The sequence below is a fragment of the Trichomonas vaginalis genome, chromosome I, assembly GCF_026262505.1.
Source record: "Trichomonas vaginalis G3 chromosome I, whole genome shotgun sequence".
NCBI classification, from domain to species: Eukaryota; Parabasalia; order Trichomonadida; family Trichomonadidae; genus Trichomonas; species Trichomonas vaginalis.
Window position 1 is genome coordinate 1,708,411 of NC_067203.1, and position 15,640 is coordinate 1,724,050.

A 15,640-nucleotide genomic window follows, 5' to 3' on the forward strand; every position below is an offset into this window, starting at 1 on the left:
TTGAGATATAATACTCGGTTGGCAAAAATTGAGAGAAGGTCAGAAAGTTATAACTTATTCGATTTTATTCTTATTATTATAAAAAGTTATTTTTAATGCAAAATAATGAATTTATAAATTTGATAAGAGCATATCCTCTAACTTCTCGCTGTCAGCTGCGAAGTTACGAATGTCTTGTGCGAGTATCTCAATTGCCATTGCATCCATGTAATGTTACCGAAGGAATTCTGCCTCTGTAATTGGTTCTTGATGTGGAAGGATCTAACCTTTATACTCGGACTTGCGTGGAAGTTCTGCGTTTGACTCCTGGAGTTTCTAAAGAAGGGCTGGAGAGATTGTAAGGCTGTCGCAGCCAGCGAGTTCTGTGATTTCGTTTGTATTACTGAATGATACACCCATAACGACTGTCTTTTTTTCATCCTCTAATAATAATATCCATCAATAAGGTATAGTTTGAGTATATGTATATTTAAATGGATGCATAAATTTATTTGATGTGAATTTCATAAGTGAAAATTTAATTTGATTTGATTAAGGAGCGAAATTGAAATTGATATAGATGTATAGATTTTGATTTTATGTAAAAAATGGATGAATTTAAAATCTAGTCAAGAATTTTTTAAATTTACAATTTTTTATTTTCACGAAAATATAAATAATATGATATAAAATGTCACTTATATTCATCTATTTTCATTCTATCATGATACAGGATATAAAAATTCTATCGTTCTGAAAATACCAAATTGGTAATTTTTTTGAATGTTTCAAAAAACAAATCTTGGTATTTCTCCAAACTTTTCATTATGAGTTCTGGCTATTCGAGGCAATATGCAGACTTCATAGGAGCATTTGAAAAACTCTTTAGCATACAATCTAGCGAGTCTGTTGAAGAAATATGCAATATTATTTCAAATGTTTTGATATCGAAGTATAAACTTTCCGTAAAGAAACTTACAAAGATCACTCTCATGGCACTTCAATACAACTATGCATCTGCAGAGAATTACGCCAAAATATTCAAGCATATTGGATCTAACTTTAAAAGAATATCTGAATTGATATTTCCATCGGAGAATTCAATCGAATATATTGTTATGCATGATCAAATTGAAAAGTTCAAAGAATATATTTCTCAAAAGAGAATCGATAATGATTGCGTTTTTCTTGAAATTCCTGATTTAGTGAAATATGAAAAAATCAAAAATTATGAATATAGACCTTTCGTCAAGCTATCATTAATTGAAGCATGTGCTTATTTTGGTTCTGTTAACATTTTCTTTTTCTTGATTTCAAATCAAGGCTGTAAAAGAACAAACAATTGCCTTCGATACTCAATAATAGGAAGAAATGCTGATATTATCAATGAATGTTTGAAAAACAACAAAATGGACATTTATACACTCAGAGACATTGTAATAACACATAATAATGAAATGTTGAAATATGTTTTAGAAAGGAAAATATTCACATATAAAGATTTCGAAGTTAACGAATCAATTTTTTATCCCTTCTTCAATAAGGATTCGTGTAGAGCTATTTATGAAGATATTATTACATATCAAAACCTTAATGCTGTATTCTTGCTTTTCGAGAGAGAAAACAAAATTATTGCTCCATTGTTTGCTGCATTTCCACAAACACTAGATATTCTCAGAAACAATATATTTCCTGATAAAGCTGATTTTCGTGGAAGGCATATTATACATTTTGCATGCAAATCACGAAATTCAGATATCTGCAAATTTTTACTTGACCAATGGAGCATGATTCATGTCAATGATACTGATGACAACAATGAAGAATCTATTGAAGAATATTCTGATGACAATACCATTGTCAACATTGTAGATGTTATCGATGAGAAACATTTAACTCCACTTCATTATGCTGCAAAGAGAAATTCCAAAGAAATAGCAGAACTTCTTATTTCTCATGGTGCAAACATTAATGCAAAAGATAGAAAGGAAAAAACACCTCTTCATTATGCAGCAAAATATAATAGTAAAGAAATAGCAGAACTCCTTATTTCTCATGGAGCTAGTATCAATGCAAAAGATAGAATTAATAGAACTCCTCTACATTTTGCAGCAGGGAATAACTCTATTGAAATTGTCAAACTTCTAATTTATAATCATGCAGCTCGTGAAGTAGAAGATGAAAAGAAAAAAAACCCTTCATTATGCAGCAAAAAATAACAATAAGGAAATACTCGAAATTCTTATTTCTAATTGTGCAGATATCAATAAAAAAGATATAAAAAGCAAAACACCCCTTCATTATGCAGCAAAAAATAGTAGTAAAGAAATAATTAAAATTCTCATTTCTCATGGTGCAAATATCAATATAATAGATGAACATTTAAAAACAGCAATCTATTATGCAACAAAACGATTTGGAAAAGCTTTACCAATCTTTTTTTCTCCCATGGCGATGTTGCATGATAAGAATGGAAAAACAATTGTTTTATAAGCCATTTCAATTAAAATACCTTTTAGTATTAATTTTAAAATGACAAAGCATTATGGATGCGTTTACATCTACTTAACGAACTCTCAAATATGAATAATGTTTGACATCATATGCTATCTGTACAATCTACTCGATATATTAATCAAGTGAAAGTTATTTATAAACTATCTGTGAATAACATCGCAGTTATTTATAAATTATTTGTGAATTTTGAAAATTTTATACTAATAATTTAGGAAATTCCTTTTAGACATTCTGAAAGTGTGTTAGGCAAGGTTCTAAAGCCCGATGTACTGATAAGTCTTTTTGAGAAATTTTATCGGATAAAATTATCATCATTCTATAGCCTTCAAATATTTTGCAAAAGTTTTCTGGAACTTTTTCTCTCAAATTTTTTGTCAAAATTAGAAAAAAAGTGATAAAATCGAATGTCTTTAAAAATCATAAAACCAATTTTAAAACCATTTCAAAAATTAAATTAGTATTCAAAATCATTCTACGGAAGAAAGAAGATCTAACTGATCCCCGAATTCTCCACTTGAAACAGTCAATACAGTTACGCCCAGACCATTTATTAAGGAAATGTTCTAGGAATCCAAGAGCTCGAAGCACTGTTTCCCAAATTAATTTCCATTCCAAAATAAATTTCCTTGGTAATCCAAAAATACCATAACATGATAGTAACCCTACACCCCTTACTAAGTTATTAATGGGGATTTGTTATTAATTCCGAGTAAAGACTTCGACTTTTATCACTTATTTTTCAGATGTTTACAAAAAATTGAGGGAAAAAGTGTAAAATTGCTATTTTCAAAATTTCCTCATTTTTAAATAATGATTTGCATTCTAAAGATTTGCTTTTGAATTATTTTGAATAGTTCTCAAAAAATATAGGACAAATTATTTGGAAAAGAGTTACAAGAGATATTCAAAAGGGATAGCTTATGGAGACTAACATCTGTAAATGCTGTTAGTCAACAGGTAAACAATTATCTTGTTAATAATAACCTATTTTCAAACTACGCGGGTGAATCTCCTGTTTACTTTACTAAATCATCAACAAATGTTTTCATTGAATCTTCAGTATTCGACACTGTTTCAACAACTAATTCAGGATCATGCTTATATCTTGATCCAGTTAATTCATGCAAACAAAAATCTATTTGTTGTACTGATTGTTGTTCAAATACTAAAGCTCATTACTGTTATGTTACTATCAAACCCACTCAAAATTCATCTAATTGGGCAGAATTAATTTCAATTTTCAATTGTCATCGACAACCGACTAAACCAGATGTCATGCATCACATGAATGGAAACATTGATATAAAATATATAAATAGTTCTTCTAACTCTGTTTATGAAACTGCATCTGCCTACATTCGTGAAGGAATTGCCACTTCAAATATTTCATATTCTAATTGTCTAGCAAATGATTATTCTATACATGGTGTTGTGAGATTAATTAGTAAACCAAAACTTCAAAATATAAATTTTGTTAATAATGCGTGCCAAAATGGGTATATTATCGATGGAAATGAAAGAAACATTTTCCTTTCTTCTTGTGTGTTTTATAGAAATAGTGCAATTTCATTATCCCCATCAACATTAAGTTTGCAACTCTGTTCATTTGAACAAAACTCTTTCGAATCTGTGCAGCCATATGTTCCATATTCTGGAACTCATCTCTTTTATCTTAATGATGATTGTCGCCTTCAAAACATTTTTGATATTTGCAGCAGTGTTTATCCTATAAGTAACACATTTGTGTTAACCTTTCTTCAATTGTTGCTTAATTAAATCCCATTCAATAAATCCAGATCGGTAAATATGATTTTTTTTTTCATTTTTCTGATTTGATCTCTTAATCTTTGCCTTGCTTATATCTTATAATAATTCATCTAAGCTTATTAAGCTTGAGTATAAATATGATTGGTAAACTAAGGATTTAAATTGAAAGTTTGCCTAAATTTTCAAACAATGAAATGAATACGATCAGATAAAAGTATAAAAATCGAATAAATATTAATTGTTAGAGTTTCTGATACCAAGGTATTTCATTGAGCTTCACGATGCAGTCCAGGAATGGTGAATTCTAAAACGGTAAGCAACCGCTTTAATCGTTTTCATTTCATATCACATGGCTGTAAACTAATCCACTTTTTGCAACCTTACTTTTCTGGAACTTTTGAATGTAAATAGCTGCAATCGTGCAATTATTTAATTTTTACCATTATTTGAGAATTATTGTGAATTCTGTCACTTTTTCAAAGATGTTTTTAACTTTAATTTCTTCTGTTTCATGCGATATTTCCGAGAATGCATATCCAGTTTTTAAAGGAAACTGGTCTGTTAAATCAGAATATCTATTTAATAACACAAAACAAGAAAATTCCTATTATATTCATTGCGATCAATTTAGGGATAACGAAAACTATCTCACGTTCTCAGTCAAAGATATAAATGAATCAACAGAAGTAATTGATAAATTTAATATTCGTTTTACTTCAAATGGTAGATTTAGATTTTCGGTTGCTGAAGATAACTCTCAAGATTATATCAAAGTTGATTTATTTTATAATATAAGACCGCATGCCAGTGCTACAGGAGTTTATAATGAAGATTATATTTACAATCTTGATGTTATTACTTTTAAGAAGATTCAATTAACTGTTTTCAATCAAAGAACAGGAGAATTATATGTCTGGAATCTTTTCAAGATCCTAGAACCACAAGTTAATTTGTTTGAAAAATATAGATTTTTCTTTTATGCAGGAATTCTGTTTATTATTACTAATCTTGCATCTCAGACTGCAATTAAGAGATACGAGAAGAAAATGCGAGCTCAGCAACAAGCCCGTCCAAAACCAAAACAAAATACTCCAAACAATAAAGATAATAAAGCCAAAACACCTTCTAAACCAAAAACTGAATAAAGATATATACTATATTATGCTATTAATTTAAAATAATTTTATATTTTTTTTATATTAATCCGAAATAATAGTGTTTACACATAATTCAAGAAATACATGATAACCGTAATAGACATGGCCTTGTTATCATTTGTAAATTTGATACCTCAAAAAAATGTTAAGGAAAATACAAAAATTATATAAGCCATGATTTAATTTGTTGGAGTTATATTTAAAAAGTTATGTAAAATTCAAATTAAAATAAAAACAAATTTTATTTCTATAATATAATTTAATTGGTGTTGGTTAACGTATTAAGTTTGTTAAGTAAAAGGTTGTGTGTTGTGTTCTGAAAGTCCTTTTCTTGTTCAAATGACTGTTCTAAATCTGAAATTTCTTTTTTCAGAGATTCGATATCAGGAACTGGCTGAGAGCTTAAAATTTGCAATTTTTGGGCTAAATCCTGGGATTTCTGTGTCAATTGCTTCGATGTTTCCTCTAAATTTTTAATATTATTCAAATAATTTGCTTTCAACTCTTTATTTTTGCCGATTTCGGTTGTCAAAAACTCCAGTTCCTTTGTGAGCTTCTCAATTTCTTGATTTTCTTCCTGTTCGTTTGGATCGTCGTTTTCGTCGACAACTTTCATTTCTTTCAGCTTCTGAGAGTAGATCTTAGCCTGTTCAGCTGCAACCATACCTTTGTATGTTGTCAAATCAGTAGCTTTTTCCATTTTTTGGATTAAATTTTTCGGATCGATGGAAATTGGCTGATTTTCATAAGAAATGTTCAATAACGATGTATCAAGAGTTGTTATTACGGGATCTTCGAACTCATTGACTGCTCTTAATATTCCATTCAATCTATAAGCGCATTCAAGTGTTGGATCTTCTCCTAAAGGCTCTACATCAGTAATACTGGAGTTTGTGTCTTCATCTGATTCGTTATCGTTGAACTCTTCCACTTTGTTTCGTCTTTCAATGAAATTTACCATTGATTGCGGTAATTTATCAGCAACAGTGAGTCTAAAGTCTTCTATGAATGCTGTATCAAACTCTGGGCGTTCGAATTTCTTGTTATTTTGCTTGGATTCGCGTTTTTGGTGAAAATCATCAAATTGTTTTTCGGAAATAATGGCTTTATACGACTCTGCTGCTGACAGACGTTCTGCTTCTGGTATGTATTCACCACTTTTGTCAATAAGTTCTTGAATTGAGTGATTAAACTTTGTTATCGAATTATCAACGACGGGTCTCTTAAGAGATTGGATTTTTGGCACGGATCCTGATACGCATGACTCTATGGAATGTAGGAATTGATTTTCCATTGATTCCAAGTTTGTATTTAAATTAATTTTATTTTCATCGAGAAATTGTTTGAAATTTATAGTCAATTGTGAAAGTATGTCGCTATTATCTTCCGTTTCATGTTGTTTGATGTGTAATGGCTCGATTTCGCCTAAGGAATTCATAGATCTGATTCTTGAAAGTAAATATTCTTCGTATTTGGACAAATCTTTAATGGAAGTCTTTTGATTATCGAGTACTTTGTATAAATTTTCGAAAGAACTTATTTGATCGTCATAAACTGACTCTGCAAATTGTCCTGAGTGTTTTAAGCTGTTTATGAAAGAAATAATCTGTGATCTTATATCTTGTATTGAACTAGCTTCTGTTTCTTCTATAGGAAGTTCTGTTTCTGTTAGAGTTGGAGAATTTCCAAAATTAAAATTGAAATTCCCTGAAAATTTTGTAAGTTCTGCATTAATTTCTTGTTCTTCACCATCAAGTATTGATTCATATGTATTCTGTGAATGTTTTTTATCACTAATTGACGATAAAATATCTATTTCTATGTCAGCTTTCTGAATTAAAGTATAAAACTGATTCAAAACTTCTTGGTATTCGTTTTCATCAAAGTACTGTGTTTCATTCTCGAGATTACTGCAAATTTGTTCAATTTGATTTTTAATTTCAGAAATTAATTGGGGTGAAACGTTGTCTGTTGATGTCTGTGGCATGCAATTATTAGAATTATCAATTGCATTTCGCAATTCATTCATTGATTGAATTTGCCTCTTCAGCCATTGACATTTTTGGTTATTTTCGTCAATTATTGCGTGTAAATCTGAATTTGATTCTTTGAGAGAGTTGTATTGTTCTTGTAGATGCTTTGCTTTTGGAAATAAATCTTCAATCTTTTTTGCTGATTCTTCTGCTGGCTTTTCAAGTTCATTAATAGCATTAATAGAGTTTTGTAATTCAAATTTAACTTGTTCTGTGACCATTCCATCATAAGGAAAGATCATTTTTTCGACAAGTTTTTTTAGTTTCGAATTTTTTTTTCTAAGTCCTATCAATGATGTCAATTAGATAAAAGAAATTAAAAGAACAGTCAATAGGGTGTATAATATATCCTTTCTGCCTCAAATTTGATCGCATTAAATCTTATTATGGGTACAATAACGCTTTTGACAGTTCAGGAACTAAGAGTATAATTATTGTCATTATTTTGTTAGATCTCCTCATTGACTACTCAAAATTGATGGATATTAAAGAGATATATCTAGAATAATATTATAAATCATACATTCAAAGCATGCGCATGATTTATGCATCGAGTATTCTCTTATTCCATTGACGAATGGATTTCATAGAAATATATTTTGAAACTTTCAAATATAAGCAAATCTTTCATAGCTATTTAAGCGAACATTAAAGTGCGATGTAGATTTCAATAATTTGGTATTGTTATATCTCCAATTCCATTATGAGTCCATTCTACCGCGATTATTATTCCATTTTTGATTAGTAGTTAGATATTTGGATGTCTTAAAGTTTTATTTGCATGTGTCTAAATCTCCTTTGCATGAAATAAATTTGAGAGGAAATGATAAATCTTTTTCTATTCAATTTCATAAATACGTTTTTATGTCTGCCCCTCCGAGTTCTCTCGGGGAGAGTAATACAATTTCAGAAATATTGATACCTGATGACTTCTTTAAGTACCAGCTTGAGTCACAGACAGAAATTCGGCATTTGATTGATGATATTTTGGCAAAAAGTCTTTTTATCGCTAGAAAACATGAGTTAATGAATGAAAAAAGCAAATACGCTGCAAAAACAATTGCTCAGGAACTCCTTTTGAATGCAACTGCCGCGGCATTTACTTTAGATACAGAAATTACAGATATTGATGCGGATGAAGACATAGAATTACCAAAACCAGATCAATGGTGTAGTGGTGTTATCCCTCTTATCACTCCGGATTCGATTAATTTCAGAACTACAGTTTTACCAGAAAGAAATAATCCTCATGTCAATTTGCCAAAGCCACAGAAGAAAGAACCTGCTGCAACTCCATCCCAAAATCAGCCAAAGCAAACTTCTCAGCAGTCATCGCCTTCGAGACCTCAAAAACTTACAAAAGAAATGAAAACTCCAACAATGTCTAAACAGGATGCAACTCGCTCCAGGTCAATGTTATCACAAAGCTATATCAAAGCGAATATTACGCCTGCAACTCAAATTCTTAAAGCATTTGAAATATCCAAGAAACAAACGCAAGGATCCGGTCGAAACTTTACAGTGGATCAAGAGAACAACATAATACCTATCCACGATCCCAAGCAGCTAGCCAACGTGTTGATTGTACCAAGAATTGCCGCAAAACGATCAAAACCTGAAGAAGTTGTTGCTCAGCCACGAAAATACAAGCCTCCACCTCCGATGACCAGGATCAGTAACAAGAAGAAAAAGGCTGTTTCGAAGCTTATTAGCCCCGATCAGCCGATATTTGACGAAGATATTCCGGATTACTCGCTAGACAAGATAGCTGTGAACCCTGGCGTTACTATAAAAGATGGCCAGAATGTAAGGAATATTCCGAAGCCAGAAGTTGAAGATAAAATTACAAAAGCTCAATATGACGAATATATTAAGACTTTGAAAGCTTCACAAGATGTTTGAATAAAAATTGTTTGTTATGTTATTATATATCTTTGTTTGTTTTTGATTTACATAATTTTTTTATTTTTCCAGCAATTTTTATACAAGAATCGATCACATTACAGATTTGGATCTAAATAATTAAGGAAAAAAACAGCACTTAATTCAATTGATAAAAGAATATTTATTATCAATTGAATTAAATTAATATCTAGTCATATCTTGATATTATTACCATTGTTGCAAAATATCTTTATTGTGGTGCTAAATAACACGTTGAACAACCTCCGAAATCATTATTTTATCACGTAATTGCCAAAATAATTTTGTAAAAAAATATTGTTAAACAATAGTTCAATAAAGATTTCAATTTTAATCAAAATCCGCATAATAGTAAGAAACAAAAATATTAAAAACAATGATATTACAAGAATAATTCAACTGCTTCTTCATAATCTTGTCTGAAAACATCGTCAGTATCATCTGCTGCAAATGATTCACTCCATAATGGATTATCCATTGTGACATCTGTTTGCGGACACGATGTTGTCTGAATGACTGTTTCGACATCCATCTCGTGAGATTGACTTTCTTCTTCCTCTTCCTCATCTTCAGCTCCTTTCTTGTAGTGAATAATGAGAACAATGATTATAATGAGAACGATTAAGAATAGGATTCCACTTCCGATTCCAATATACATATAAAGATTCTTCTTATTCTTATTCGATGTAGTCTGTCCGTTACCTGAGTCGATCTTAGCGTTGTTTGTTTGAGATGTTGTTGATTGTGGTGTTGATTCACTAGGTGTGATGAAAGGAGTAAAGAAAGGTGTTTCGAATGCTGTTTCTTTCTCTGTCATGAATGGTGTGTCGTATGGTGTATTGAAAGCTGTTTCTTGTTCTGTGTAGAAAGGTGTTTCGAATACTGTCTCTTCTTCGGTCATGAATGGTGTGTCGTATGGTGTATTGAATGCTGTTTCGTCTGCGGTAGAGAATGGTGTTTCGAAAACTGTTTCATGTTCTGTCATGAAAGGTGTATCGAAAGGAGTGATATGTGCTGTTTCAAATTGTGATTCGAAAGGTGTGTTGAATGGTGTTTCGAATACAGTTTCCTTTTCTGTAACAACAGGAGTATCGAATGGTGTCTGATCTGATGTCGAGAATGGTGTATCATATGGTGTTTCGAATGCTGTTTCTTTTTCTGTGATCAGAGGAGAGTCGAATGGTGTTTGATCGGACGTTAAGAATGGAGTATCATATGGAGTTTCATCTGAAGTCAAGAAAGGTGTATAATATGGAGTTTCAAATGCTGTTGATTCTGCAGTGATAAATGGAGTTTCAAAAATAGTTTCTTGAGATGTGATGAATGGAGTATATGAAACTGTTTCGAATGGAGTCTCATGAGCTGTTGAGAAAGGAGATTCAAACTGTGTGACATAAGGTGTTTCATGTGCTGTTGAATATAATGTTTCAAAAGGTGTTTCTGAAAATGTCTGGTGCTCTGTCATATAAGGTGTAATATATGGTGTTTCATGTTCTGTGAGATATGGTGTATCAAATGGTGTTTCTGAAAATGTTTCTTGTTCTGTGATATAAGGTGTGATATATGGTGTTTCATATGCTGTTGAATATGGTGTTTCGAAAACTGTTTCATATGGTGTCTCTTGTTCTGTTAAATATGGTGAATCAAATGGTGTTTCATGGGCTGTAGAATATGCTGTTTCGAATGGTGTTTCTGATAATGTTTGATGTTCGGTGAGATATGGTGTTTCGAATAATGTGTATGATGCTGTCATATATGCTGTTGTGAAAGGTGTATCGAATGGAGTATCAACAGGCGTGTTCATCATTGTTTGGAATGCAGTTAAGTATGGTGTTGATACTGGTGTGATGAGAGGTGTTGTCTGAGGTGTTGGAACAGGAGTATTTAATGGCATGCATCGACCATTCCACAAAACTTTGCCTGATGGACATGATGTGCATCGTGATGCACCTGCACCATCACATGTCTTACAACTGCTATCACATTTAGAACATGTTCCTTTTCCTGTATCATATGTTGCATCTGGTGTTTTATCACATGATAAGTAGCACTTTCGATCATACAACTTCTTCCCTGAATTACACTGATCACATGTTGATGCACTTGAACAAGCATAACAATAATCCATGCAATAAAACTCGGTTTCAACAGAAAAGCATCCATGTCCTGTGTAATTAGTTTTGCTTCCATCTTTTACGCTTGCACCTCGAACCATTGAATTATTAACGTATGAAGATCCACCATAACCACAAGCTACGGTATCAGATTGGTATAAATAAGTTCCTTTCCCTCCCGGACCTCCACGCCACCCACCACCACCACCGGCCCCAGGAGTTGTAGCACTTTTTTCTCCATCACCTCCTTTCCTTGAGCTGCCATGTTCATTCATCTTGGCATTATTGTAACTTAGAAAATAGCCAACACCACCTGCATTACCACCTTTATATCTGCCACAACCTCCAGAGCCAGCTCCGGCAAGCATGATGATAGAACCTGTATTTTTTACCTTAACTTCACTATATCCTCCTCCACTTCCAGAAAAATCACCACCAAAAGAACCAACCATCCAATCATTACCACCATTTCCACCACCAGGTTTTCCGCCTATGGCAGCTCTTTCACAATCTCCATATATCATCTCCCCAACGTTTACGACAATATAATGGCCGCCTTTAACATCAATTGATCCAGAAATTTGAGCTCCATTTCCACCATAACCTGCATGTTTCCATTGTTTACAGCCACGACCTCCATTGGCTCCTTGGATTGTAATTTTATGGCGGCCTGCAGCCAAATACACTTCTTTATTTCTTTCTGAGATACAACTCCATGGAATTGTTACAGATAGGAAAAACAACATTTAATAAAAATAAATTGAGTTCTCAAAGTTTTTGAATCAAAATTGATTTACATAATTTAATAATGAAAATATTTTAAAAAAATATTATGCTTTTAAAAAGGTTATTTTACTTTAAAAAATGTCAGCTCCTTGATTGAAATTTGATAGAGATTATTTTAAATACGATAATAAAAAAAATCTAACCCAAAAGCAGATCAATAAGTTATAATATTACAATGATTTGATTTTGAGCAAAGTCGGCTTTTCAGAGTCTCAGAATCAAAATCCTGGAAATCTTATTCAAAAGAATATATTGTTTGATCATTTGTAATAAACAGAAATTCATCAAAAGTGACAGCCCTCAATTTTTTGACATTTGTAAATTCTAAATTGAATGAGAAAAATGAAATAATACTAAGCATAATACAATATTCTAGATTTAATTATAATTAGGAAAACGTTAGTTTTGAGAGTATTTTTCATAGGCATATAGAATGAAATCTTCTGAAAAATAATATCACATAAACTCATATTATTTTCTAATATATAACTATTTTATATAAAAATCAAATTCAATGATCTTAAAAGCGAAGGATAAACCTCAAAATTTACGAATATAACGAGTGGGAATATAATGCTTATCTATCATAAAACCATATGAAATATCAATTTTTGCTTTACACCTAATTTTTGACGACAATTAGCAAAAAATGTTAAATGTTAACACTCAGTCCATTTGAATATGAAAAATAAAATTGACTTTGATTAAATGTTTTTATTTATCATGCAATTCTTCTTGCGACCAAAGATTTGAATAAAAGTTCAAAAAATAAGATAGCTTAAAAAATAATATACGGTAGTGTTTACTAATAGATGAATAGTATATAAATTCTATTAAAATGGATTTGATCCAAAAAAATATAAAACCAAAAATAATTGTTATAATTTAAATGAAGAAGTAATTTAAAACGATTTTATTTATGATCAAATTTTATACCCTATATTTCCAACTCTTGGAAAATTTTCATGACCCCCTACCCAGGGTCCTAAAATGGGTATTTTCCTCACACAGACACCGTGGTTTTTTGAGCCGGGAAATAAATAGCGCAGACAGTTTCTACATATAGAGACATGCTTATACTTAGAGTTTGACGGGAATCTAAAGTGATTTTTTTCTGCATCGCGAAATCTAATGCAATCTCAAAATCATGAAGAAACTGCGAATCGGAGCGCAATTTTTAATATGTTAATATATAAAGGTACCCCTACTACTGCAAATGCTTCAAATGAAAATCTAAGAAATCAGATTAATTTGATCACATTAGTATAGTATTGGTCAAACCAAAAACTCATATGTTGATATATAGCCTATAGATATTCATATTATCTACTTTTCATTGAATTACATAAGATTTAATAATCTCATAAATATTCTTTTTAATTTTCCGAATTCCGTGTGCATTTAGATTGCCCATACCTGTATATAATAATTCTAGAATGGTTTGGTTAGATATTAAGTTTTTTAGATTAATATTTTAACATTTTGATAAAACAAGCATTTGTTCCATTTTAGAATCGCCATTGAACTCTGGTTTGACTAACATGATGTTGTATGATCAAATAAATTCTAACTTCATGAGATAAATTTTGAAATTAGAAAATGCGATATCTGACTCAAATATTTATCTGAACACATTTAACATTCAATGATAAACTAAAGTACTATACAGCAGATTCGATTTGGCTTATATTTTATATAATCAACTAATAATCCTATAAAATTGTGCTATTCACGTTGCTCAAAGATGTATTGAACATTCCCTACTTGTGTATTGATAAAATTAGATATAGATTCTAATGTAAATCGATATTTTGAAAATTCATATATATTTTGTCTTGGTTTGGCATTTGATCGTGTTGAAACCGGAATTGCAATATATATCATCTAAATATATAACTATCAAAATATGAGCTATAGATTTTTAAATTATTCTCCTGAATATGAGTGACTAACATAATTATATTGAATTGAGTAGTAAGAATCATAAATATTAGAATCTGACGATAATTTATTATAACTTTATATAGGAACAAGATTATAAATGATGATGAAAATAAAGATTAAATTTAAATCTGAAAATTTGAAAACATTAAGTGTATATGATAGCATTACAAAATTAAATTTTATGTGGAAGAGGAAATAGAGGAATTAGAAGTATTATGAGAAAATAATAAGATATAAAAACAAGATTCTATTAAAGGAGTTAATTTATAGAAAGGAATAACAGTGTGAATGTAGTAAATGAATGTTTTCATGATGTATTATTGAAATCTTAAGTTTTGTTAAGAAGATAATAAGGGAATCAAATTTTGTATTAGGAAGTTTGACCGACAAGAGTGTATTGTGCACTCTTGTCGGTCTGCATGTCTCATTCCGGGAGATATTGTCACTGCATGTCTCCCAGAAAGAGACAAACTTCTGCAATCACAATGTGATTACAAAACTTCGACCGACAAGAGTGCACAATACACTCTTGTCGGTCAAACTTCCGCATTCAAGTTATGAATGCGGAAGATTGTCTCATTCTGGGAGACATGCAGTGACAATATCTCCCGGAATGAGACATGCAGACCGACAAGAGTGCACAATACACTCTTGTCGGTCAAAGTTTTGCAATTGCGTTGTGATTGCAAAAGATTGTGCTATTCCTGCATATTTTCTACGAGCCTGCTTCATAAAATTGAATCCTTCTATCCAAATTAAATGCGATTTCGCTAATCTTTCATCTAAAATCACTAATCAGAAGCATATTGCAAGTTAACTTGAACCGGCATGTTCCTCCTATCCTGTCTTTCAGTTCTTTCTATCAGCCATGGTTCACAAGGAGGAGAGCTTTGCGCACAATCAGACATAAGATTGCGGCAGAGGAACCGGGAAGAGAGCAGCTTGAAGCGGTAAGATGTCCGAATGCTGTCTCCCAGGTGTATCTGTCAGGCAAAGTTCACAAGGAGGAGAGCTTTGCGCACAATCAAACAGAAGATTGCGGCAGAGGAACCGGGAAGAGAGCAGCTTGAAGCGGTAAGCTGTTTTCAAGTCTTTAGTTAACAAACTTTAACAAAAGACATCTAAAAAATTTGAAATAATTGCAAAATAATGCCGTCAGGTAATGCGCACCTAAGGGAGGTGTTTTGCGGGAGCTGGGGGTATCTTGGTGAGTACTCAGGAGGCCAAGAAGGGCACCCCAACCGACATTTTGCTGACGCATTGTGTAAGCAACCATTTTGATAACCGCTCAAACCGTCGGGACAAAATAATTTATGAAATTATAAGTCATCTTTCTAATACATATTTTTGGAAGGGCGTAAGATACGCCAACTTAAATATATTATTAAATATGAGAAAATCGCTCAACAAAAAAACAATT

The 15,640-nt window shown here is 31.5% G+C and overlaps 5 protein-coding genes across 5 annotated transcripts, besides 1 other annotated feature; 3 read left to right on the top strand and 2 right to left on the bottom strand.

Annotated features, from left to right (window-relative positions):
• Positions 1 to 806: 806 nt before the first annotated feature.
• On the top strand, positions 807 to 2,198 carry TVAGG3_0910360 (proteasome regulatory particle assembly; the record flags this gene model as incomplete). Its single annotated transcript, XM_001329896.1, has 1 exon — positions 807 to 2,198. One exon carries the CDS (start codon positions 807 to 809, stop codon positions 2,196 to 2,198), a length of 1,392 nt encoding a protein of 463 aa, XP_001329931.1.
• A 2,448-nt stretch (positions 2,199 to 4,646) lies between these two features.
• Positions 4,647 to 5,569, top strand: TVAGG3_0910370 (uncharacterized protein; the record flags this gene model as incomplete). The annotated part of the gene is made up of 1 exon (XM_001329895.1): positions 4,746 to 5,408. One exon carries the CDS (start codon positions 4,746 to 4,748, stop codon positions 5,406 to 5,408), a length of 663 nt encoding a protein of 220 aa, XP_001329930.1.
• Positions 5,570 to 5,643: 74 nt separating this feature from the next.
• Positions 5,644 to 7,728, bottom strand: TVAGG3_0910380 (uncharacterized protein; the record flags this gene model as incomplete). Its single annotated transcript, XM_001329894.2, has 1 exon — positions 5,680 to 7,695. One exon carries the CDS (start codon positions 7,693 to 7,695, stop codon positions 5,680 to 5,682), a length of 2,016 nt encoding a protein of 671 aa, XP_001329929.1.
• A 449-nt stretch (positions 7,729 to 8,177) lies between these two features.
• On the top strand, positions 8,178 to 9,355 carry TVAGG3_0910390 (uncharacterized protein; the record flags this gene model as incomplete). The annotated part of the gene is made up of 1 exon (XM_001329893.1): positions 8,318 to 9,355. The coding sequence occupies one exon, from the start codon at positions 8,318 to 8,320 to the stop codon at positions 9,353 to 9,355; it is 1,038 nt and encodes a 345-aa protein (XP_001329928.1).
• Positions 9,356 to 9,692: 337 nt separating this feature from the next.
• Positions 9,693 to 12,241, bottom strand: TVAGG3_0910400 (bifunctional inhibitor/lipid-transfer protein/seed storage 2s albumin superfamily protein family; the record flags this gene model as incomplete). Its single annotated transcript, XM_001329892.1, has 1 exon — positions 9,759 to 12,236. The coding sequence occupies one exon, from the start codon at positions 12,234 to 12,236 to the stop codon at positions 9,759 to 9,761; it is 2,478 nt and encodes an 825-aa protein (XP_001329927.1).
• Positions 12,242 to 12,546: 305 nt separating this feature from the next.
• Positions 12,547 to 12,579: a mobile genetic element.
• Between the last annotated feature and the right edge of the window lie 3,061 nt (positions 12,580 to 15,640).